The sequence below is a fragment of the Ptychodera flava genome, chromosome 14 (assembly GCF_041260155.1).
Source record: "Ptychodera flava strain L36383 chromosome 14, AS_Pfla_20210202, whole genome shotgun sequence".
In the NCBI taxonomy this organism is placed as follows: Eukaryota; Metazoa; Hemichordata; class Enteropneusta; family Ptychoderidae; genus Ptychodera; species Ptychodera flava.
In genome coordinates, this window is record NC_091941.1 from 32,822,457 (window position 1) to 32,846,886 (window position 24,430).

The following is a 24,430-nucleotide window of genomic DNA, read 5'->3' on the forward strand; positions in this document are numbered from 1 at the left end:
AGACATTAAACATCATTTTCCTTTTCTGTACAGTGACTTTCAACCTCTGTAACTGAAATGGTAAAATTTCATGAAGAATGTTCAGCTCATAATAAAGATCAGGCAGAAAAAAAAATGCAATAAGAGCAAGATTATGACAATAGGGTTAAACTCTGTTCTGGACTTTACAGAGTACACATGTGGTTTATTGCCATGTGTAGTGTATTCTTATTATTTTGAGAATATTTTTTCAAGTATATAAAATAGATAATGTTTTCACAGAAATGCCCAAAAAAAGCTGCATAAAATACTTTAGATCGATGTGTTTGGCTTCAAAGTCTAAGTAAGCCAGGATGTGTATTTCTCATGGTCCACCCTGAAAAACCTGCCAACTTCAGCATCAACCATGGCATTGTCGTTGTTAATCTTCAGATGAGGACTTTTCTCAATTGTAGAGAGTTTATATACAAAGATGTGAAAACAAAAATATCAAAATGGAAATGTTTCATCTAGAATGTAACTAAAACAGTGTACAATAAATTCACTTTTGTTCTGAAAATGTGTGCCTGTCAAGCCACCACAACAAGCACCTTTTAGTCAAAAGTGAAACCATAATTAAAATGTGGAAAATGGCAGCGATAAATCTGCTTTGTAAAGATAAACAAATAAATGTGATTTGTACTGTTGTAAGATTGTGATTTGTTTTGATGGTTTAGCTATAAAGAATTTTGCATTCAAAAAATGAATTTGAATCAGTCTTCATGGAAGCAAGAATTATTTTTTCTTCAAGCACATTAGTGTCTAAACGTAAAAGTATGTAAGAATTTCAGACTGACAATTTGATTGAATGCCACTTTTGATGTTTATGTAGAGTTTTTCAAAATCACAATCTATTCAGATAACATTTACAAAATTTGTATATATCAGATATTTTAGATATTGTGATTATATTTGAAGTAGAAAACATTTTTCAAGAGATTATTATAAAAGTGTGCTTTGGATTTCATTGGTGGTATTTTTAAAAAAAATTTTCTAGATCTCTTGTATTGATCACTGCCTTCCTTGGATCTGCATATCAATAAACACAATGGAAGGAAAATGACTCGTTTTTTTGTGTATACTTTTTTGTAAATTTTATCATTTGTTATTCAAGATTATATCATACCAGTATATTGATGGTGCAAATACAGCGATCTGATTTGAGACGCGAAAAGAACCGTGGTATATTGGCGATATACCATGGCTGGCATAGGCACGAGTTCTCAGCTTGAGCAAAAATCCATTTTTGACGTTCCATGCCAGAGTTTCAATATACTGTTATAATAGCAATAAATCACACCCAGTGACGGTATACCACTCGATTTTGACCAGTTCACTTTATATATAGACGAGCGATAGGGAGTGCATATATGTTGTGAACTGGTCAAAATCTCATGGTATACTGTCTTGCTGGGTGAGCTTTTTTGCTCAATTAACATATAATTGCTGTAAAGGATACCATGAGGAGGTCTACTATAAAAAGATGTCATCAAAAAGGTCTGGGTTACTTTGAATATTGACTGCTTGATGTTTAATTGTAAAGGAAAGCTGACTTCCTTGATTGTTACTAGTAACTATTATTAAAAAAAATTAGCAGACTTCTGACTCATTCCACCAATACTTGAGTACTTTCTATTCAGATAGCAGAGTTTGTGAAGCATTTCTTTGACAAAAAGACGGTGAGCGGGCCAATAAACCGATCCATTGCAACTATTTTGTGTTACGACCAATACTATCAAAAGGAACAAAGGATGTGTGCACTGTTGAGAATGGGAAGAAAGGTACTATTTTACAAATGTTTGGCAGTAGTATAGTCCTAAGCTTCATTGCAAAGTTGATGTGGGAGATGTGAGGTAGCCACCTCCACAGATGGTAAATAGTAGCTCCATGTACCCTGACCTCTTCCATCATCTGACACTTTCTAAAAAACTTACTTGGAAAATGCTTACAAACTAATTTTCATGACACTTTGTCAGGAGTATATGAACAAGGCAAAAATGACACTAGTAAGAATTAAAAATAAAACAATCAGCACTTCGATATACATTTGAATATTTGACATGATTTTAGTCAAATTGCGTGTATGCATCTGTATTCCCTTTTGCACTTTTTAAAATAAAGGCTTTCATTTTTAGATACAGCGTGGGTTGGATTTACGTCAGGTACTTTGCGGATATGATGCAGAATTGCCGTAATACCTGTCCGTAAACACCGGCTGCTTCAAATAGACGTAAACCAAGCCGCCACCCGCATCGGCGCTGAAAATGGCGGATTATTTTTTTTCTGAGAGTCCATCACGAGCTCATGAATGAACTCGTTTGACAAGTAAAACAAATGTGTGCGTCTTCTTCTTTTCATGGAAGACACTTGCGGTTGTACACGAAAGTTGTGCACGGGATGCCGGATGTTTGAGATACCGGCCGCCATCTGGTCGCCTTGCTAGATCATACGTATGAGGCAACGCCCACTCACTGTTTTGGCGGGAAATCAGATCCCGCGCGTCATTACGGCTTGTTTCCATCGTGTCTATTGACAAACACAGAGCTACTGAATATGTATGACTCTCGTTCACAACTTTCACTCGCGAGTCGCCCGACGTACGTGGACGCATCACGTTTCAGCGCATCACATATTTCTGTTTTACATTAATTATTGTGTCTCTAAAAAGGCACGTGACCCTGACTTTAATTATTCGCATGAAGGCAACGTAATCATGGCAAAACTGATGAGAAATCGGCTAATGTTTATCTGAAATTTTCCAAAACAGACTGACTCATTCGATGAGTGATTCTAGACGGATGAAACAGCTCGCCAGCCGGAGGCTTTCTCTCTCTCACTGTCTCATTTTCAGGATTCGATCTTTGTCGCCGGATCAGAGCTAGCCGGTGAGAATCTTTTCACTGGATATCATCATTTTAACGTTTCTGTCCACCAAGACAAGAAAAGCCGTCCAAGAAGGTAAGTGACATGTGTAAGAGTAAAAATATTTTGAAAACACGTTCAGTCATGCGTCTGTGTTGTGCCGTGATCACAGGGAACACGCCGAGAGCGAGACTTGCATTCCTTATCACGTAACACACCCTTCTGTTCCGACGTCGTTCAAGTACTCTGTCATGTGGACAGTCGTTTAATATCGTCTGTCTGGAAATAGAGGTTAAACTGAACTACCAGTTTGTTTTTGTGTACGCATTGGAAGACCAAAGGCGTGCTCTCTGGTAACAAGATTTGGCACGTTTCCAAATTTTTCCGCGTGGAGAGAGCTGAGCCTCCTTTCGCTAGCTATTTGTCGTATGCAGAACATATATCGTAAAATTCGTATCTGTGACCTCGATAGGGGCCAATAGGCAGCTTCGCCGAGGGTTTTGTGTATCGATTGTTTGAAGCCCTCTCTATTCTCCAAGGAGTCTCACGAAGGACTGACACTGCGAACTGCTACCAGCGAAGTTTCCTACAAATTGTTTTACAGCACATCGGACTTCCTCCCGGCTCCCTTCATTTGTTTGTAAACATTTCAGTGTAAAACTCGTAATCATGTAAGTGGCAATACTCATTCTAGTTTTTACTTTTCCTGACTTGTCAAACTACGAACGCCTTTCTAATCGGATCTGAAAGTCGCTGTCAACGATTTGCGCAACCTAGCTCATACATCACATATGTTTAGCTCTGCGCCATTTAGAATGTCTCGAGAAAGTCGCTCATGATTTGTCAAATTTTCTGGCATAGGTTGTTGCGGCTTATGAATACGGAACATGCTGGGCCTCTGCTATGGTAATGTTTGTATGTAGAATTTTGGCAAAATCGTAGTCTTACTTACACTAACCAGGCCTCCACTAACATACAAGTTACAACTGATACAACCAAGACTTTACATACGTTAAAGTTTAAAAAGCATGGATTATAGTGTAGTGAGTTGAACCATAGACCCTTGAGAAAAAGTTTTTCTCGAGGGTCTATGGTTGAACTAATCTTGTATTAACTGTAATTTTCATTTGCATAAATTAATCTGTGTGTAGAGTAAGATTTCTTGATTTTCTTCTTCAAGCTTGATATGGTGCCACGGCCAACGTGGAGTTGCTGTAGTTGCTTGTACTGTTTAAGCTCCATGGTGTCAACTTACGGGACCAGTATCATAACATTTAACAGCATGGGAAGTTCATATGTCACATCTCCCAACATGCTCGTTGTTGCAGTTACCAATGATTTTAGCAGTTTATACTACTAGAAACTTAAAAGTTTATGGTTTTCTGCTGTGCCCCATATCAAGACCCCACCTTTTTGGCAGGACCATGTTTATACTATTTACATTTGTGATTTAAATTGTCTACGTGTTTCTTTTTAGGTACAATTGAATAAACTTTACATGGAGAGGATATTTATATAGTTGCAGGATTTGTGACCCGGCCCTTCTCTTTCCCTCATGATGTATGAACTAACAAATTATTTTCAAATCTGTTCTTTTCCTGTATGGAAACTTGGATCTTGACCCAAAACAGTAACAGTTGTTTTGCCTTGGGGTTTTTTGGCATGACAGTAATCTTTTGTTAATGCTTCAAAAAGAACAATAGAAAAGCTACTTGCCTTGTCTATTCAAGTTGAACATAGCTGAAATGTTTTGGATACCTCCTACTACATAATGGAAACCATTTGAATACATATGTAAAAATAAACTTTCCAGTGCTGATCCTTCGTAAAACCCTTGTATTTGCCCCCAATAAGACCAAAGTTGTGACATTTTATAGAAGAACACCTGATCCTATCCTAATATTTTCATATCTTTGTTTTTTCAGGACTTTGTCGGTGTTTTTGTACTGCTGTCAGGGACTTGAAAGAGTTTCCCAATGTTCAGACTAATGATGGCTGGACGCTCTTATGCCAATGTGCCTACCTCTGACTCTCCAGATAAACACAAAAACAGTCATATTCCTTTAGCAGAGATATCATCTCACAGATCAGCAAACATGGCCGCTCAAGGTTTGACAAATGGGTCTATCCCTACCAGTCAAGGTGAGTTTGTTGGAGTTGTGTATCTTAGGTCAGTTCAGGTAGTTCACATGATGTTGCCCTTTCCTGTATTGATAACTTCTTTAGGCCGTCACATTCATGTCTGTTGATAGTATGGACATCTTTATTATCCACACAAAGTTCTGTCATTTTTTCGTTTCATTCCTATGTGTGTTCTTTCCTTTCTATGTACATATATATCATGTTATGTTTGATATAAATGCATGATACAGTGTTCATACCTGTTAATGTTTGCAAAGTAAACTGTAAAGTACACATCATCTCATATAAATTTCCATGTTTCATTACAATGATCATAAATTATTATTTATAATATTTTTAACAGTTAAAACAAGAAATTTATGCTATTTATTGCCCTCATAAATTGTGACCTGAACTGATAAACCATTTTCAAAATGATGATTGCTCAGTTTTAAAAAGTACCGTGAAGTAAACAAATTAGGCATACGTACCTGGCTTCAACATAATAGGACAGGAAAAAAGCATTCTGAGAGGGAGAAACTAAATACACTGTGCGTGAAAGAACACAGAGCTGCTGTGCAAATAAAATTACAACAGACAAGAACTGTTCTCCAAATGTCATTTATTAATGACGTCAACCCAGACAAAGTTGGCCAGACTGTGTCAGCCCTAGTCTGACTAGAAGACAAATCAGATTTTGTTTTCTTGTATTCTGGTCGGTACAAGCTGACTCACTTCTCATAAGATGGAAAAAAAACTACTTTGAGAGCTGATGATAATTCAGTAGATATAATTTCTAATAGGTCAGCATATATTAGGAATACCAGAAAATTGTGCCTGCTGATATGCAGCATCATCAGCCCAACTGTGATGTTGCCAATTGATTGCCTGAGGGAAAGTTGAACTGTTTTTGTTGTCCATGAAGACAGGGCAATGTTTCATCTCTTTTGACAACAATGGTCTTTCAAAGTAATTTGATATACAGCACTATTGTCAATAAAACAGGAAGTAGTCCTCCACAGCTAACAATTGATCTAAAAACTTTTGTCCAGTTTCAGCCCAATAATGCTAATCTCTAAAAGAATGATTTTTCATTTGTTTGTGAATTTCAAAAGATTATATAATATTTAAAAAGATACTTTTCATATATATATCTTAGGAAGAGTCACTCCTGGTGATTGGTTTCTGAATTAGGATATATGCATATGATGAGCTGCTGTAATGCCTATTTCTCTAAATTCATCGGAAGTTCACCAGTAGTTTTTGACAGTACTCCATGGCAAATGATAAACGTTCTCTTACTGTTGTTGTTGATGAGTTCTTTTCATTACTTGTAACAACAGAGAAGCTGAATGTGGAACTTAAACTGCTGCCTCTCTTACTTTGCAAAACCTGTTTATAGAGACAGTTCATTTAGGACAAGTGGCGTACAGAATTGGTATGCTTCAATATCACATGAATTCAAAAACGAATTTCGTTGGCCAGTTACACTTTTAGAAGAAGCACTAGTTTCAAAACAACACATTGTTTCCAAATTGATGATGTGGTATTTTAAGGTCTGTAATAACAGTTCATGTCTTCTTAGAGGAGCAGCAAAAAGTTTGTCGGAATTCTGCCAAATTTGTGGTGTAATGTGGTGTGAGTGATGGAATTAATGGCTGTCCTGGGTGCCTGGACTCTGTGATAATATTACAATTATAGGATCATGGAAAATTGCCAAGGACACTGGCCATGGAAAGAACTTTGTAGTATGATGTATCAGCAACACTCTGAGGCATGGATATAATTCACAGAGTAGAAGCCCAGGGATATGAAAATCACAGACCACACCTCCTGATCATGAAACTAGATCTCAACTTCCAGTTCAAACTACCCCCAACGCAGCTATTGCAAGTAATGGCCCTATGGCAGGACCTACATACCAATTTTGGGGCTGGTATTGCAACTTTAATTTCCCGCCTCCGTTCCTTGAAGACTTATCAGGAAAATTCCATGATGTCAGAGTTTCAGCCATTCTTACCCTCAAAGGAAAGAAGCCAGCAGTTGGTCCTGTCAGAGTGTACTCTCTGTCATCCACGGAAAATTGCTTTGACATGACAGATGTGAAAACTTTCAATTGCTACAGTACATAGGATATCAGAAAAACCCATATTCTTGGAAACTTGGCTGTCAGATCAGTTAATATCCATGTGCTATTTCATCAAAAGCTTACTCTCTGTTTTTCTCTGGGGTAGTAAAGAACACAGCGAAACATCAACATCTGTGTAATTTGGTTTTATAAATGTTTTTACTCCTTTTCCAGAATCTACAATGGCTCCATATCCTCCTGAGACTCCTCCAAGGAATCCCACATCAAATCCAACCTACAATCCACATTTTCAGTCGCAAGGAATGCCACTAGAGACAATTCCGCAGTCACCGGATTACATGAAAGACAAGGACAATCCTTATGAGGAACTTCCGCACAATTTCCCTCCTCCCCCACCGGGAATAGAGTATGTACAGTATCATGGTATCGATGAAGAGGAACCCAAATTGTACAGTTCACAACCAGCTGATCCTAAGTTTGTGAGACTTGACTCCACATTTTCATCAACTTCCACCGACGGAATCATCAAGAGTTCGTCTTCTGAAAGAGGTCCCAGGTGAGTTAGCACACCGGTGTGGCGTTCATGGAATATGAATTTTGCAAATGTGCAGGCAGCCAGATGAGAGGCGATATTGACGTATGGCATTCATACGTTCCTTTCCCCTGTCATGCAGGTTGTCAGAGTTCATAAGACTTCAGAAATGCAAACATACTACATGGTTAAGCTTTTCATGATTTGGAAGTGAAATATTCTGTGAAAGTCTTTGATGAAAAGTTTTTAAAATCTAAACAGGACATTGAGTTGGTGTGAGTCATTTAGCTCTCTCTTTATTTTGGTTGTTAGTTCTCCATACTTACCAATGCAGGTTAGGGTACTCAGATTTGTCTTTGCTCAATATCTCTTTGAAGTTTGCGCCTGAGGTATCGTGTGACGGTTCACTTTTTGAACATTCCCTGACATCGGCACAACTGATACATAACATCTCTGATGAAACAAATCAATGTGCTTTTCCAGCCATGTGGAAAGGGCAAAGGAGAGAGAGAAAAAGAAAATGAAGGCACACCTAAAAAATTGAAAAGAGCAAGTCGTACCAAGCCGAGTCACGACATTTCCATTGTCCAGAAATTACGTGTTACCTTAGAGTTGGTCATAAAACACAGCGAAAGCAGCCCAGGGCTTGTTACTCCCATAAATCACAGAATTTGTATTGACTAACAATAGAAGGAGTGCCATAGTGAACTCTTTGTAAGTAGTATATAACAATAATATAGTGCTGTGAAGGAACTTTGAAAATGTTATTAATTATGATACATGTCTGGAGTGGGATTTGTTGTTCAGACTGATGGCCAAGGAAAGTGTTTCTTGTCAGCCTTTGTTGATCAAGTTACAGATTTGTCTTTTGCATGAATTGAAGGAATTCTTTCGGAAGATACATTTCAAAAACAAAAAGTTGTGATTTCACCAGTTGTTGTTCCAAATAGTGCAATTCTCTTAAAGATAAGGATGCAAAATTGAAATCGTCCTTAAAGTTAATAAATTTCATATCTATACAAACGGCAGGTAAAAAATCGGAGTAGTTATTTCTGATTTCATGATTAATGAAAGCTGATATCAATGTAAATATGTTTTGTCAGGGTCACAAACTTGTTTGAGCAGGATGTCCGCATGATAACTACCTGAAATGTTGAATAAACAGCGGCGCTTAAATGATCTTAGACCATCTTTGTATGTGACAGATGTCTTCAAATCATGGCTGTGCAGAGTATATATTTTCATTTTGAGTCATATAAGCAGACTTGGGGGCAAAGAAAATTATTATGATAGGATATACCAATGCCAGAACACAAAAAAAAGTTAAGGGGCTGTTATTATCTCTGTCCTGATCTGTATACACTCTAGACTTGTTTCTGGGCTTATCAGGCTTTGTTAAAATGGTTTTCACATAACTTTATAGTGATGTATACATTATGTAAATTCTTCAGTTCCTATTTGGGAAAGGTTTTTTGCATTATGTCCAACTGTGGTTTTTATTAAAAGACATGCTGTAAAGCTAAAGAGAGGTCACCCTTTCACCTTCGTTTTCATAAAACCAGACCTACCATACACAGTTGGGTGCGACGCACAAATTTAGTGTGCACGAGGAAGGCTTCAGGTAATAGCTTATAATACACAGAGACAAAATTGAGAAGTTGATTTTAACCGACAGGTAGGGATGAAAAAAAATATCATAAAATCTCAAAATATGCGTCATAAGAGTCAGGACAGAAGAGGAGGTTTTCTAGAGTACGTCATTTGTGTCAGGGCCAAGGTTGGAGCACTGGGTAACGGTTGAAAATGCAACGATGTTTTCTTCCGGTTTGTCCTTGAATACCTCGTGCACCATGGAAGTTTTACAAGGACATGCTATCAGCATAACAATGTGAAGCAGTCAGAGAGGTATCAATCACTGAATTTTCTAAATTTGTTGTTAAGTGTTAACGTTACAGGACTGTGATTTTGCCTAAAGTGACTATACTCTGTCCTTGAAAGTGATTTGTTTTGATTTTGATAGCCAGCTGATTCTACGCTGATAAAGACATTTTGAATGAAAAAAAGAATGAATATAACGTATAGATGGCTGTGTTTTATTCAGAGGTGTAATTTCCATTCTCAGAAGGCAACAAGGTGTATAAATTTGATACAGGTACAACTTGACAAGGGACCCATTGTTCTGGCATAAAGCTTTTACGACAGGTACATGTACTAAGGTCAAATTGAAATCTCATATATCTTGTACTGAAGAAAGGGTTTTGGTTTTAGCTTGAGTTCATGTACTTGTTTAGGAGTTGGTGAATCAGTATTGACTTGTTCAATGGCACAGACAGACAGTGAATGTAATGCAGCCTGATTTCTATTCTATGTAAAGTAGGTTGTTGATTTGTTGCTTTTGGCTGGCTTCAACTCTATCTGCAAATAACACGACGTGACAGTGACAGTCTTTTGTCTGGTTAGACAGTTTTACTGCTGAAGGGGAACACATTACATTCTGATTATGGTCTGTGGTCTTTAAATATTCCTGTGGCTGTTACAAGGATCCTTCCTGCTTCGCTTTATTGTCAAATATAGCTTTTTAGGAGTTATTGATGAACAAATACTATCAAAAATGTTTGTCAACAACAGTATAGGTTTGGAAACACATCACAAAAACTATTGAGCTGGCCCAGTGCCCAGTATACTTCTTAGCCTTTGACGACTTGGGACATCTGTTTTCGCTGCATTACGTATTCCATGGTATATTTACATGTTGTTTGTCTGCCTGTATGTAAGATTGTAACACATGCCTTGGAGCAAATCCTGCAAGAGTGTACGTACTCCATCAGTTACTTAATTGATCATGTGAGTCAGTGAACAAAGAAAAATGGAAACTGCGGGTTATTTTATACTGCCTTCCCATCCTTTTCCTTCATGAAAAACTCTTCTGAAAGCCAGGCTTGAATATTTTTTTAAAATCTTTAAAACCCTTCCCCATATAACCTTTTTATTTCAATTTGATATTTTACTGTTGATTGTACAAAATCTGAGGAAATGTTCTCTCTAGTCAAATAGTTGAATTCCCATTATGTTCAAAAAATCCAATTGACATATTCGCATGAGTGCAATTTCTCACTCGTTAAAATTATTATCACTTTTATGTAGCGTCTCAGTGCAGTTTGAAGGGCATTCTAGCCATGTTCCGCCTGGTTATATGTTTCCTGTTGAGAATTCAGATGAGAGCGGCGGTAACATATACCGATCACTTTCACTGAAGCGTGATTGGCTCAGTATAATGGCTGTAATGGTGCTGTTGATATGGAAGGTTTTTCTGCCACCTACTGTAGGACACCTCTGTGACAACTTTCGATACTCTGCTTTATTTTGAGGTTAGCGTCAGGACATGTGAAAAGTCCTTGTGTAAGGATCGAGGCATAGTTCATGGAAAGTTAGGATGTCCGTGCTTTTGTTGATTCCACTCTTCTGCTTGTGAAAGAACTTGCTTGTCTTGTTTTGTAAAGTTCCACTTTGCTTTAGCATTGTGTATTTTAATCCTGACATCATACGGTGGACTTTGCATCTGAGAAGGGTGTTTACTTCGTTGAGGTAGCTCCTATTTCTAGCTTTTATGGCTTTTTTCAGTCGCAAATCTGTCAATGTTGGCATGTGCATAATGTTTTTACTCTTACAACAAAGGCTTGGATCAGATGGGGACTGTGATCAGGTTTTACACTGTGTTGTCTGATGAATGACAAGGTCTTTCACCAGTTATCAAGGATGACTTGTCTGCTACTAAAAAAAATTTAATTCTCCAAACTTAGAAGCAAGAGATTGTCACTTTATGCAATAGTGGTGTTATTTTCAGTCTTGTGTGCAGATATGTACCTCCTAGTGTGTTGAGTTGCAACATAGCATCAATGTGAAGGACAGAGCCAAATGTAAACATGAACAACGTGTAAAATTTTAAATGACTTCCGATCCATCAAGGTAACATGTGTGTTTCAAAAATGAAAATTTAAACTTTTGCTAATCCTCTTCCAAAAGAAACTTTAACCCTTTTCCTGCCAGACAGTATCACTTCCCCATCAGCCAACTCAGAGAAAAGTGGTATTGAGCCAAAACTTGACATATTTTCACCCACTTGGCTTGGTATGTTCCAACAGCTTTAGTCCATAAAAATCGTGTTTACAGTATCAGATGTGATTTCAGCGGCCTTCAAATGTTCATTGTTTTGTTAAAATGCACCAAATGGGACATATTTTTTGACCAGATGGTGAAATATTAACTTGGGAGGAAAAGTGTTAAACTGTTCTCTTCAGAATTATGAAGATTTTGAGTGAGGAGGTTACTGTAATGCAAAAGTTTGGATTGCAGAGGCAAATTAAATTACCTCTATCTATAACCAACATTTGAATTCAAAATGGCTGCAATTTTTAACTTGTGAACTTTAATGGCGCTCATACAGTGGACAGAAAGAACAGAGACTGTAAAAAAAAGCAAGATAAGTTTAAAGAAAGTGCAAAAGAGAAAAAAATTGTATTATCAATTTTTCATATGTAGTCGATAGTAAAACATTGAAGATTAGCCCAAGCAAACCCTTGCTCATAGCTGAATTCTAATATTTTAAAAGTCCGGAAAACATCCCAAGATGCAATCTGCTGAAAAGTGATGAGTGATTGCATTGTGTTACAGAGATTTCAACGCAATGACACTGGAAAAGTTAACAAAATTCAATTTGTCATGAATGTGCAAAACACGGATCTTGGCTGTGATTTGTACTTTACCATCTCCGATGGTTCCCCAGAACCGCGGCATCCTGCATCGAACTTCTTAACAATAAATACCAACCCTTAGAGTTTCCATGGGGCTGTTATGATTGATTAATGGTACTACGTAAAGTTATTTAGGATTATCTAGGGGTGGTAATGGGAAACAATGGACAAAACAGAGAGTAAACACGTACTTGGTAACAGTTGAGAAGTTTGAATAGCTCCAACATTGATATGTGCTTCTGTTGTCTTGGTTGGGAGTTGTACATGTAACTGAGCCCAGCACAATGTGATTGCCAGAGTGCAACACTAAGAGTATAACCAGTGCCTAGATATGAACTGCATGCAATTTAAGTGTAATGAAGTTGTGATGCTCCTCTTGTTGGCAAGGCTGCTGCAAGAGACCAAAATTTGATGGTACTGTGTCATGTGTGACTCTATTACAACATGGAAAGGGGTTCATGAGATGACATAGAGTGCAGGACCCCAACTTCACAAATTGAGTGTTTTCCGCAAATGTGTTTTCAAACTCTCTGCATCTCATATATCAGAAAATTTGGAAACAACTCAGTGTATCTTGATCCTGTTATTTGTCTAATGGAAAAAATCAGATAAGTAGTTGGTAACAAGACATGCACTATGGCCAAGGTAAAGCTGCAGTAAACAAGGACCATGGGGAGTATTTCATTGACATCATTTGAGTAAAGTACACTTGCCTTGTGGAAACACAATACTAACAAACAAGTTATCAACATCTCCATGTATTGGTAATTTGGGCAAGTAATCTGTAGGGTAAGAAGGAAAATACATTTCAATCTGTAGGGAAAAAGGATATTAACCTTTTTCCTGCCAGACAGTAATAACTGTATTACTTCCCCATCAGCCAAGTCAGTAAAAAGCGGTATTGAGCCAAAACATGACGTATTTTCACCCGCTTGGCTTGGTATGTTATAGCATCTTTTGTCCAAAAAAAATTAAGTTTACAGTATTATGTTTTCAACAGCCTTCAAATGTACAGTATTATGTTAAAATACATCATATGGATACTGTTTTCAACAGCCATCAAATGTACAGTATTATGTTAAAATACATCATATGGATACTGTTTTCAACAGCCTTCAAATGTACAGTATTATGTTAAAATAAATCATATGGAATACGTTGTGTTTCATTAATTTTAATCATCTTGTCCTGGTGGTGAAATATGGACTTGGCAGGAAAAGGGTTAATAATCTATATCTAAAAGAAATAATGAACTTCTTGGGGATGTAGGTGAGAGAATGTTTCCATTCTACATGTGCAGGTTACTATCACTGTTCTTAGGGTATCACTCATCAATTGTATGTGATTCTATTATTTGGTACAAGTTCATGGCCTTTGTCAAGAAATTTATTTATATTATGCTATCATCTGTTAGAATGATAGTAGGAAAATTCCAAGACAAGGAGTTGCATTTTTTCTTTTTTCCTGCCAGGAAGGTGTGTTTGGGTTCAAAGATTGACCGACTTGCACAGAGGGATGTGGTTTGCCCAAAAGCTAGACTAACCAATGTCCTGGAAGTATGTTTCCTGCAGACTCAGAAACAACCTAGACAACCATCATGTGACTTATTGCAACCCTTTCATTTCTACTTTCCATGATAAAAATAAGGAAATTCAGAGAATCATTAATTGATACTTTCATCACCCAATGACGATTGATATTGACTAAATATGACAATTACGCGTATCGAATGACTGTGCATTCAGCCAATTGACAGTGTGAATATTTTGATTTGTTTCAGTTCCCCAAAGCTAGGCATGTGAAAGTGGAAATGATTAATGTCAGATTACGCCACTTTCTCCCCAGGGATCACATTTCCACACATTCTCTGTGGTTGTAATTTTCTCAAAGGAGGTACTTTTTTGGTCTCATTTTCCGTCCAATCAAGGCCAAGGCGGAAATTTTTTAGGAAGTTTTTTTACATTCATGCCTTGCATTGTGTATATTGCCATTTAAGGTGTTGAAGAAACTTAAAATCAGTTGTGCTGGCCCAAGACTAAAGCTTTTTCATAATTTGTCCCATAACTGTATTATTCAATCGGATTTTTGGAAACTGGATATGTTTCCAGTTCGATGAGATGGTGTGCATATTCACACAATATTAAATAATACATTATGATATGTTCAAGTGTGTCACATGTATGGGTTATGCAATGATTAGCAAGCTATTTCAATTGACTGGAGTTGTTGTGGTTGTCACATATGGCCATTGTGAATGTTCCCAAAAGTTGAATGAACTCAGACATATTTTAAATTTCCTCAAGGTTAAAGTGTCAATGGCACACAGGAAGCAGATGCAGATAGCCATCAACACCAAAATCCCTACTTTTGAGTCCAAAAGGAAATGGAATGCGGATTACAATGATCCACAAGGAGTAATATCCACACCTTATTAGCAGTCTCTAACATGCCTCACTGACTATCATTCCCTGCCATGTACCGCCTTGTGAGAGAAGCAGTTGTCACTCCGATGATGATGGATACAGCCAAAATTCAATTTATCTAGCCAATGAAAAATAATCAAACAAAGATGATTTAAACACAAGTATTGATTGAGGCAGGCTACTGTGTGAGTGACGGGGTATTAATTACTACAGATCAAATAATCAGATTTAAACGCCTCATCTAACATCATTGACAGGCAGACGAGCATTTGCCCTATATCAGTTTTTGTATAAAAATATGTGGGCCGCGGTATTCCAGAGAGTGAAATTTCAGATGACTTTAAACGGAAATCCTAGCTGTATTGATATTTAAATCACCACCCAAAACATGACTGGTTTGTTGATTAGTGAACATACGTTTAACAGTTTCAAATATTTGCCCTCAAATACGTGTATGGTGTGTTCCAGCTTTCCATCAAATTGTCCATGTCTCGGGACGGCGCTTTTGTCAGTAATTTATGAGCTGACATTTTAGTTCGCAATTTGTTCGTCAAAGGACAACAGGTGCATGATGGTTGGACTCTGTGAAAGCAATTTACCTGGCCAATGAACTGCCGTAAGAACAAGTACCCAGACTAATATGTCTTTGACTGCTCCAACATTTACTCTGTTTTTTTTTACCTCTGATCTATTACATTTGCCAATTTTATAATATCCGCTATATATATTAATACTTGAGAAGTCGATGCAATTACAAATATGCTTTGAAACATCAGACTTTATAGACTGCCTGAGGGTGGATGTGATTTTAAAAGGAAAATTGACATCAGTGTGGTTCAGTCAAAGATCAGCTCTATGTGCTTTCAAAAGGTACATGCAGTGTTGGCCGGCATGATGGCATATCATGGAGCTTGTTCAGCCGGAAAAGATCTCTCTTACGATAGGTTTCCCGACTGTCCTCTGGGACTCAGACCATCTCCATCATTCAAGAAATGTTGAATTCTCAGTTTGCATGATACTCCGACAGAAAGGGAAGAAGAAAAAAAAACTACCCTTGGGTGCAAACTGATTTGACATTTAGATAGAACTTGGAAAAGGCTAAATCTCTATTGTGATGAGCGCTTTTCTGGTTGCCACTGCAAATGACCAAAAGAAGTGTGTCTTCATTTCAAGTGATTTGATGATAGCGGTTATATCTTCAACAGCAAACCCATCAACTTTAGATCAGATTATTGGCCTTGTCATTTAATCTTCAAAGAAACAAACTGAAAAAAAATCCCTGGCTTTACAAAATCTATAATGTCAAAGTTAATATGTCACAAGATGCTAGAGAAATTATTCACATAGCTTCCTGAAGATCTGCAATTACTAAGCAGGTGGGCATGATTTTAGACAAAAATGGGATGTTCTTTCTTCACCAGAAGCTTTTCTCACAGGTGCATATTTGTATATAGAGGTTATGTCAATAATCTATAATCTATAATCTAAGGAAAACAAGATATAAATCTGAGATTTGCTCATGTGTTTCAGAAATTTTCTGTTAGATTATGAAAATCTGAGCAGCATGCAAACTATAAATGTTTAACAAACGTGTGGGAAGAAAATTAATATCTCAGAACCAGATTCTGATTCAAATATTGCTAAATCAGGCATTTAGGGCTTTGCAACCCATATCAGCCAATCTTATAGTTTACTTCTATGATGCCCCAGCCAACAAGTTGGTGAAAATGTCATGTTTTAACTTATAGTGATAAACGTAATATGTTGTTATTAAATCTGCCCTAGACATATTTATATCAAGGTATTATCATTAGAATATTTTTATAACCAAGAGATCTTCATCCAGTTCCAGGACAGGTTTATGTATACGGTGTCAAATATACACACTTTGAAAGTCTCTGATTTGCATTTTGGAGAATATGATCACAGAATTTTCTTGGAAAATACAAATATTCAAATATTTTTTGTGTCTATTGATATAAAAATGTCAAGCTCATGAAAGGTAAAAGCTGACTTCAGTAGAAAGCGGCTGGATTTGGTGCAATAATATCCATCTAACGTATTACCAGTCATGTCACAGCTATTGCTTACTACCATTCTGCATGCAATTAAGCAGTTTAGCCTCTTCTCTCTCAACTGTTAAGCTGCCATGTTGATTACAGTGGTCTTAAAATCATAATCCGTTGCACTGTAATGGACTGTGACGTGAGTCTATACGGCTGCTATACCTCCCCCATACCAATCAGTCTCTGTAAGAAAAGCTGCTGAATGTTAAGCCAGGTGTTGCATGTCATGCAAGTGGCACTCTATGAAAGAACGACTTTTGAATTAACCTTATCTGTGTTTCTCTTTGCAACACAATACCGGGTAGTCTGAGTGAGCTTAAAATAGCCCCTCTTTGCTCTCTTTCTGTGTAGAAGTATTATGCAATGCAATACAGAATTTTCACTTTGAGGAAAAAAGTTCCAAGAAAATCAGAAGTTAACAGTACTGACAGGTACTGGTATATTGGTTTGTGAGTGAAAGGGTGCTGTGTACAGTGATCCCTTCTGAGAGATGCATTAGTGGATTGTCCATTCTTTCATCTTAGTAAGGGAAAACAATGTTTGCGCAAATTTAGAAAACTCAATAGTTCTTGCTTCATCACGCAATATCTGAGAAACAGTAACTGTCCCATGGCCATACACACAATACAGTTTACATAAACTTACACAGTACATGTAGTAGCTGTAAAAGTACTATGTATAGGTATCATTTGAGTAGTAAACAGATCTATACTGTGGAGGGGCATTTATATACTGCTCAGAAGAATGTCTGTGAGCAGCTTTGCTCTGACAAATTAAGTAAAAATGGTCAAGATGGCAAACAGAAGGAAAGTCAATCAGAGGTGTATTCATGGTAAATTTTGGTGCAGATTTCATCAACAGTGACAGGTGTGCATAGCCCATAGTTGACTGTATTCACAAACTCTTACTGAAATAGAAGACTTTCTTTTCCGCACACTGATCAGAAGTAATTTTCACTGATCGGAATTCACTCCAAAAGAGTCAAAGTACGTTACATATGCTACTCTCATGTCACAAATACCAGTATGTTGTTTGTGTCAGATGATCATCTTGTACCTCTACGAGTGTCTGTAACTTGCTGTTGGTGTTGATTAGCATATTATCCGTACCAGCCTAAGGAGTGCCACTGTATGCTTTCTAAACTATACCTTTCTGAATGGGTGTATGCAAGGATTGTCTATTGTTAGCTAAGGGGTCCAGTAGTGCTGACTTCATGCTGTCTTAGGGGGTTACACCAAAAACTGGTGATGTCCTTATGTTAAAAAATTTATGATATCCCCAGCATTATAAAATTTAGATCACTGATAAAATTTCATGAAATGTACAATGTCATTCTTTCTTTTCAATATTGCCATGACGACAGTCATACTGTTCACTTTTGTTTTGCAAGAAAGGTGTGGGAGACGGACTTCACAATAAACTGGGAAATTTTTATCAGCTGAAGAACAGTAAATCAGGGTCACTTTTATGACCAATTTGTTCAGAATTATACTCCATGACATTGAACTTGCTACTGTTCAGCAATGTGTCTATAAATCAAGGAATTCAAGTATTCCCTGCTGATAGTTTGTCAGCTCTGGGAAGTTCATGTCATTCTACTGGTGGGTACATGTATACACACTTGTGTTATATGCATTTACAAGCGCTTACTTGATGCTGTAATCTTTCAAAAAAGTATTATCCCAAGAGCAATGGCAGTAAGGCAAACCAACATCCTTTATTGTTACAAAACTGAGAGAAACTCATTAAAAAATAAATTACTGAAATGTAATGCAAATAAACAGATATAATATTAAGTATATTCATATTACAACACAGCAAATAACTTGTACAAACAAGGTAAATGAAATTTTGTAAGCCTAGCAAGTGGACCACGGAAGAAAAAAATTGACAACAGAGATTCATGCAAAAAGTGTAATGATATTTTACAATAACGGTACCATGATGACAAAATGGAGAAAAAATTTGAAATATATTTTTAGGTTAATCTTAGGCTAATAAGATATAGAATTTATCAAAGAATGCGCTATACTAGAATTTTAATGTTGGTCTATTGCTCAAGAATTGCTGATCTGATGTTTGATGCTTTGACCTTATTGCTATCCCAAGGAATCTATGATTTATGAAACCTTAGATAGTGTTTTGAAATCTGTACCATGTCGATACTGGTGTGGCCTAATCAGATATTGTGGCATGTGATATTTGCTGATGGTATGTGTTATTTTGGAGTCAATGACTTCAATATTTCCATGGAAGATTCCACTCTGGCTTCCTGCCAATATGATATTAAAATTTCTGTTTCACTCCAGCTATCAGATCCGGGAAAAATCTAAAATTATATACAAACCGTGGTACATTGGTGATGTTATGACACATTGTATCCTGTCTTGGTCAGAAAGTAGTAAGTCTAGCAATTAATTCACGGAATGGGAGGTGACCCCTTTGTAACTGTTGAGCATATTAAACCTGATACAATTGCGTAGGATGCATGTAAATATTAAAAGTATGTCATCATATCATAGGATTGTTGACATAATCTTTGCTTCGTGTGCCAGACATCTTTTCCAGTCTTTCGTAACATAATAATCTACAATACAATCACAGAAAATTTCTGGCTAGATTTCCATTTTTCTTTTGCAAAGTGTTACAATAAATAAAAAAAAAAGCAATAAATGCCATCATTTGGTCAGAGACTGAGACAAATAAGTGAATCTGCCCATCCCCAGATGAGTTCATAATAGTAGTTCTTTCACCATCTCCAGATTGATCAGTGCTGTTGAGAATATTCAAGCTCGAGCTAGTAGCCCTCTTCACATCATAAACTGTCTTTCAGTACTGATAGCGCATTTGGAAAATTCAACAGGATTGTAATGCAGTGTTTTCTGCTTTTACGAGGAAACATGTGTCCTACCAAGAGGCATTTGCAAAATAAAATTATCCAGCAGCTTTGCCTTTCTTCCTTTTTCTCCAAACTGTGTCATATACTTGATTGGTGAATAACATTGTTCTGTCTGGACAAAGGCAGTCTTTGGGTGTTTTAAAAAAGCCACCTTGGATTTAAAGTTGAAAGGAGAGACTAAATTGTCTCTTTTAGTTGTAAATTCCTGGTCTTGGATCCATGGTTTGTTCGGCACCCAAAGCAGTTTTTGATTACAGAAAGGCAGATCAATACAAGTCTGTAATTTCCATATCAGAATATATCAAGTGAGAAAGAGATTCATGCATTCTTGATTGGTAATTACTGACTCTTCCATATCTTGAATATTTTATGTTTTATTGAGGGGCTTTTCTTTCGGCTTGCTGAGACAGACTGTGAAACGTTTTCTCTCAAAGGGATCCAACACAAAGGACGAGTGAATGAAGCGCTTCATATTGAGATGGGAGATCATAGAAAGGTCAATGTAGGTGGCTGCACCCAAACATGCTGAAAAGTTTCTGATCTTCAGTACAAACACATGAGAATAACTCACTGACTGGCCATACAGTGCCGTGTGCTAGCTGACTACATTAACCTTTACACAATAGATTCAGACTAGATGTCTGTATGTCGTTCATCATTATCTGTGAATTCTGTCAACTCCTTCTCCCATAGTAACAAACCCAGTATCTACAGTGTCGTGACATATTCACAAAAACGGGACCTTTAAGCAGATAAAATTTGAAAGCAATCATGTTGCCATGGAAACTGGTCAATGAGTGTCACCTTAGTGAATGATCAATGTTTTTTTTTGTCAATTTCAGTTTAATTTTGAGGATGAAAAAATCAAATTCTAGCTGATAAATTTTACAGTGAAGTAGACAGGATTTATTACTTATTTTATCTTTCTGATATTTCTATTGATAATTTTGACAGCAAGATTCCTGTTCATGCCTTCCATGTCTGAAATTAAGTTCTACAGAGTGATTTAGCGTCTGTATATCTGATTTGGTATTTTCTTGGGTCAGAATCAATACAGAAGCAAATGAATATGTCTCCTGTCTAATTGGGGATATTAGGAGACGTAGCAGACTAACTCTATTGATTTCGGGAGCAGAATGCTAACATTGATTTGTCTCCTAAATGTGCAACAATTTATTTTTTTCTTTGTCAGACTTTTTAGAAAAATGTGGCCACTTTCAGCGTTTTCCATTAAACTTGTGTGCCGTCTGCATATTCATTGTGACCTCTTTGTGATGAATTGGACCAGTTCCATGGAATATGATAGCTTCAAATTCCATGGAACATTCCAAAATGCGAGTAGCAATTTCCATTTGATGAATATAAAGATGACCATCTCAAATATTCACATTTAGCTGCCACTTTTGAAATTTTATGAATGTAAATTTTTCACCGTAAACATCTCGCCAAAGACACTGGCTTCATTCCAGAAAGCTTTACCCCAGGTTGAAATTCTACACTGCGTTTCTTTCCAAAAGTATCTGATATATAGTTTATAGGTTGAGCACCTGTTTGAAAAATTTTGTCATGATTGTTTTTCAGCATTAGAGCCCTTGTAGAGCAATGAATGAATGAAGGGAGCAGGTCATGTATAGTATACTGTCTGTGTATCAGATTAGTGTCCAGCGTGTGTGAATCCTGTGACAGCAGACCAGACAACTGCTCAATTTGTCTGTACAGGAAATGTTCACCATTCATTAAAGCAGGACCTTTGTACAAGGGTGAAATGGTAAAAGGAAATCATGTCAGATCTTTTCAAGAGTTCAGAATCTATTTCTTGGAGATTGATAGCAATGGCAGATTATTATAAGAGAAACAATCATTGAATGTTCAGTAGGTTCAGTCGCTTCTCTCACCAACAATGGAAATTTTAAATGCCTCCAAATCAGAAATATGACCAGACTCAAATTTGAAAATTTGGGTGAAGAAAATAATAATTGAAGAACTGCAAAACATAGAGTGTATTAAAGAGCCAACCACCTTTGAAGTTAAGCATCTGAGGTTTATAAATGCTAGAACTCATATGGGAATGACCTTAAAAATGTTTTGAAATTGTCTGTAGACGGAAGATTAAGTCCCTTGATGGATCTCATGCATAATAATAGGATATACTGTGTGAAGAGATGTCTTTGTAATGAATCAAAGTCCATGGAGAGTGAGATATAGACGGAATGAGAGTGAGCGATGTCATTTCCGATATCTCTTTGTGTGTTAATCTGAAAAGATTATGTGAAAATGAACTACTTTTTACTCACTCTGATAAACCTTTCTAAGTGGTTACATTACAATGTGAACCATTATATCACAATTTAATGAGTGTGTTTAGTAAGTTCAGGTCTTGTGTTTAATAGCGTTTCATACAGACTGAAAATGGCTTGTCTGTATAAATACATCTAAATTCATTGCAGATTGAAATCTTGTTGAGGTGAATGATATTGACTTGGAAATATCAACCTATAATAATAATAAGACATTGATTTTCCTAAGTGCGATCAAAAAAGTGTATCTTCTTGATGTTTGCGTGTTGCTTTACATTTTTTATGTGTGACCCAGTAGAAGCAGAAGGTTTATTGCCGTTCGACAAAATGTGTCTGAACTTTAATGCCTGAATGTTCATGTCTTGTATGCATACAAATTACCTCTTTGAAATTTTTATTGATATTATCCAAATAACACTCGTGCAGTGCAGTCCCTAGTCAGCAATCCCTTTTATGCCTCTTCTGGTGTAATGCTGCAATTAATCATAAATTTTTACAATTTTTATCCTTCCAAGGTTACAGGCAGGGTGCCATCTTTCTCAACAGGAATGTCATTACACATCAACATCTCATAAAATGCAGTTCTTCATCAAAGAAGATGTTAGACATAATGTTTACTGATGTCCTTGATCATGATTTTACATAAATTTGTGAGATTAGTTATAGCAGCCTGCAAGAGTGGCTGATGCAATGAGTTCATTTATTGCTGAATAACAAGTTAGATGAAATTATTCAATATTAATTTAAAATTAAAATGGTACCTGGTTTTGCACATTTGCAATAGATGTATTGTTCAAAAGTATTTAAATATTATTGTTAGGATTTTTTGGTGGTGGGCGTGGGGGGACAACACTGATGTGACATCCTTCAATCTGTTGATTTCTCTTCTGCACGTGTGCCTTACCGGTAGGTATAGGTATGCCTCTGCTCTCAAAATTCAGTCACTTTTTCTTGGCTTCTCTCAACAATGACATTCATTCCAGCCTTATGTCAATCTTGCAGGAAAAAGAAAAACCCCACGTATGAGGAGACTCCATTCAGCCAACAGTTGCATCACAATCAACTGTCCAAGGAAGAGGAAGCAAATCAGCCATCACATCATCGTTCCTGCGAATGCTTCAAAACATATTTCTTTATCATTCTCATCTTTATGCTGGCGCTGTTGGCTCTCCTCTTGGTGGTTCTTGTCATATCTGGTACCCTCCAAACAGGTGAGTTACTCATGACTCAGTCAGACATGTTTGTGCAATTTTGTAATTTTGTGCCCTGTATGATTGTAGAAGTGTCGGGTTTCTTAATTTGTCCTTGAGCATATTCTCAAGGTCGGTAAAACTCAATAAAATAATATTGCAAGTACTGTCCATCTTTGCTCAAGTACAAGCCAGCAATGTACAATTATCGTGAGAAAACCTTGAATGACCCATCATCTTGTGGTGGAAAATTTATCATGGAATTGTGAAGTACTCCCTTTTTGAGGCTTTTTTCCTTTAAGATTCTTGAGATGGCTGTCCTTTTTATGACGTCACACTGTTGAAGTGTCTATGCTTGAGGTGACAACCAAGTGTGATTATATGACACCCAAAACAGGCTAACCTTGTCAAAATGTATGCAAAAAATATGATATGGGATTAGAGCTGTTGTATGGCAGATATTGTGCAGCCCTTGAAGATAAACAGAAAAGGTCCTATCATTGCATGTAAACAACGGTCAAACTGAATGTAGTTTGTTTATATGCTTCATGTAATGTAAAGTGTTCACAAGTGCAATTGTTTGGAAAGAAGGCTCCAGGCACTGTAGTGAAGGAGGGTGTTTGAACTTTCACCTTCCTCTGATATATGCTTGATTGTCAAATCCTGCCCTCGTAACTGTAAACAAACTCTAACTGACATCCTCCAACAGCTGAAGTTATCTTCAAGTTGATGAATTTTAGCATAAGCAATCTGATTGTATGTAAAACAGATCTGTGTGCAATAAAGGCCACGTTATGACTGGTCAGCTGACCTCATTACCCAGAATCCCCTCTTGGCACGGTTAATGACTATAGAAACTCAGGTATTTATCATAGCCTCTGTGGCTTAAGTTTTGCAAAAATTCCATCAAAAATTCCAGGGACATTTTCTGTGTCTTTTAAGAATTGTTTTATAAATACTTTTCATCAGAGAAATGTACCAACACAGAGCGGTCTCAACCCGGAGAAGATTATGAAGTTTAATTGAATTATTTATATTTTAATTACAAAATGTTATCTGCAGGCTGAATGCAGAGATATATGTGTATAGTAAATGTTTGTGACAAGCGCAGTGAATTCAAAATAATGTAGACAGTAGCATACGGCTGCTGTTGACACTTGAGCACAATTTGTTTACAACATT

The 24,430-nt window shown here is 36.9% G+C and overlaps 1 protein-coding gene across 2 annotated transcripts in view; it reads left to right on the forward strand.

Annotated features, from left to right (window-relative positions):
• Positions 1-2,580: 2,580 nt before the first annotated feature.
• Positions 2,581-24,430, forward strand: part of LOC139150218 (uncharacterized) — a 34,300-nt gene continuing 12,450 nt past the window's right edge. The window contains exons 1-4 of one of the 2 annotated variants that reach the window (XM_070722445.1): positions 2,581-2,976; positions 4,806-5,022; positions 7,304-7,646; positions 23,061-23,269. In XM_070722445.1, the coding sequence (XP_070578546.1) occupies positions 4,857-5,022; positions 7,304-7,646; positions 23,061-23,269 (718 nt within the window). In that variant the 5' untranslated portion in view covers positions 2,581-2,976; positions 4,806-4,856. Of the gene's footprint in view, positions 2,977-3,210; positions 3,552-4,805; positions 5,023-7,303; positions 7,647-23,060; positions 23,270-24,430 lie in introns of those variants that run through there. The other variant, XM_070722444.1, reaches the window with a different exon arrangement.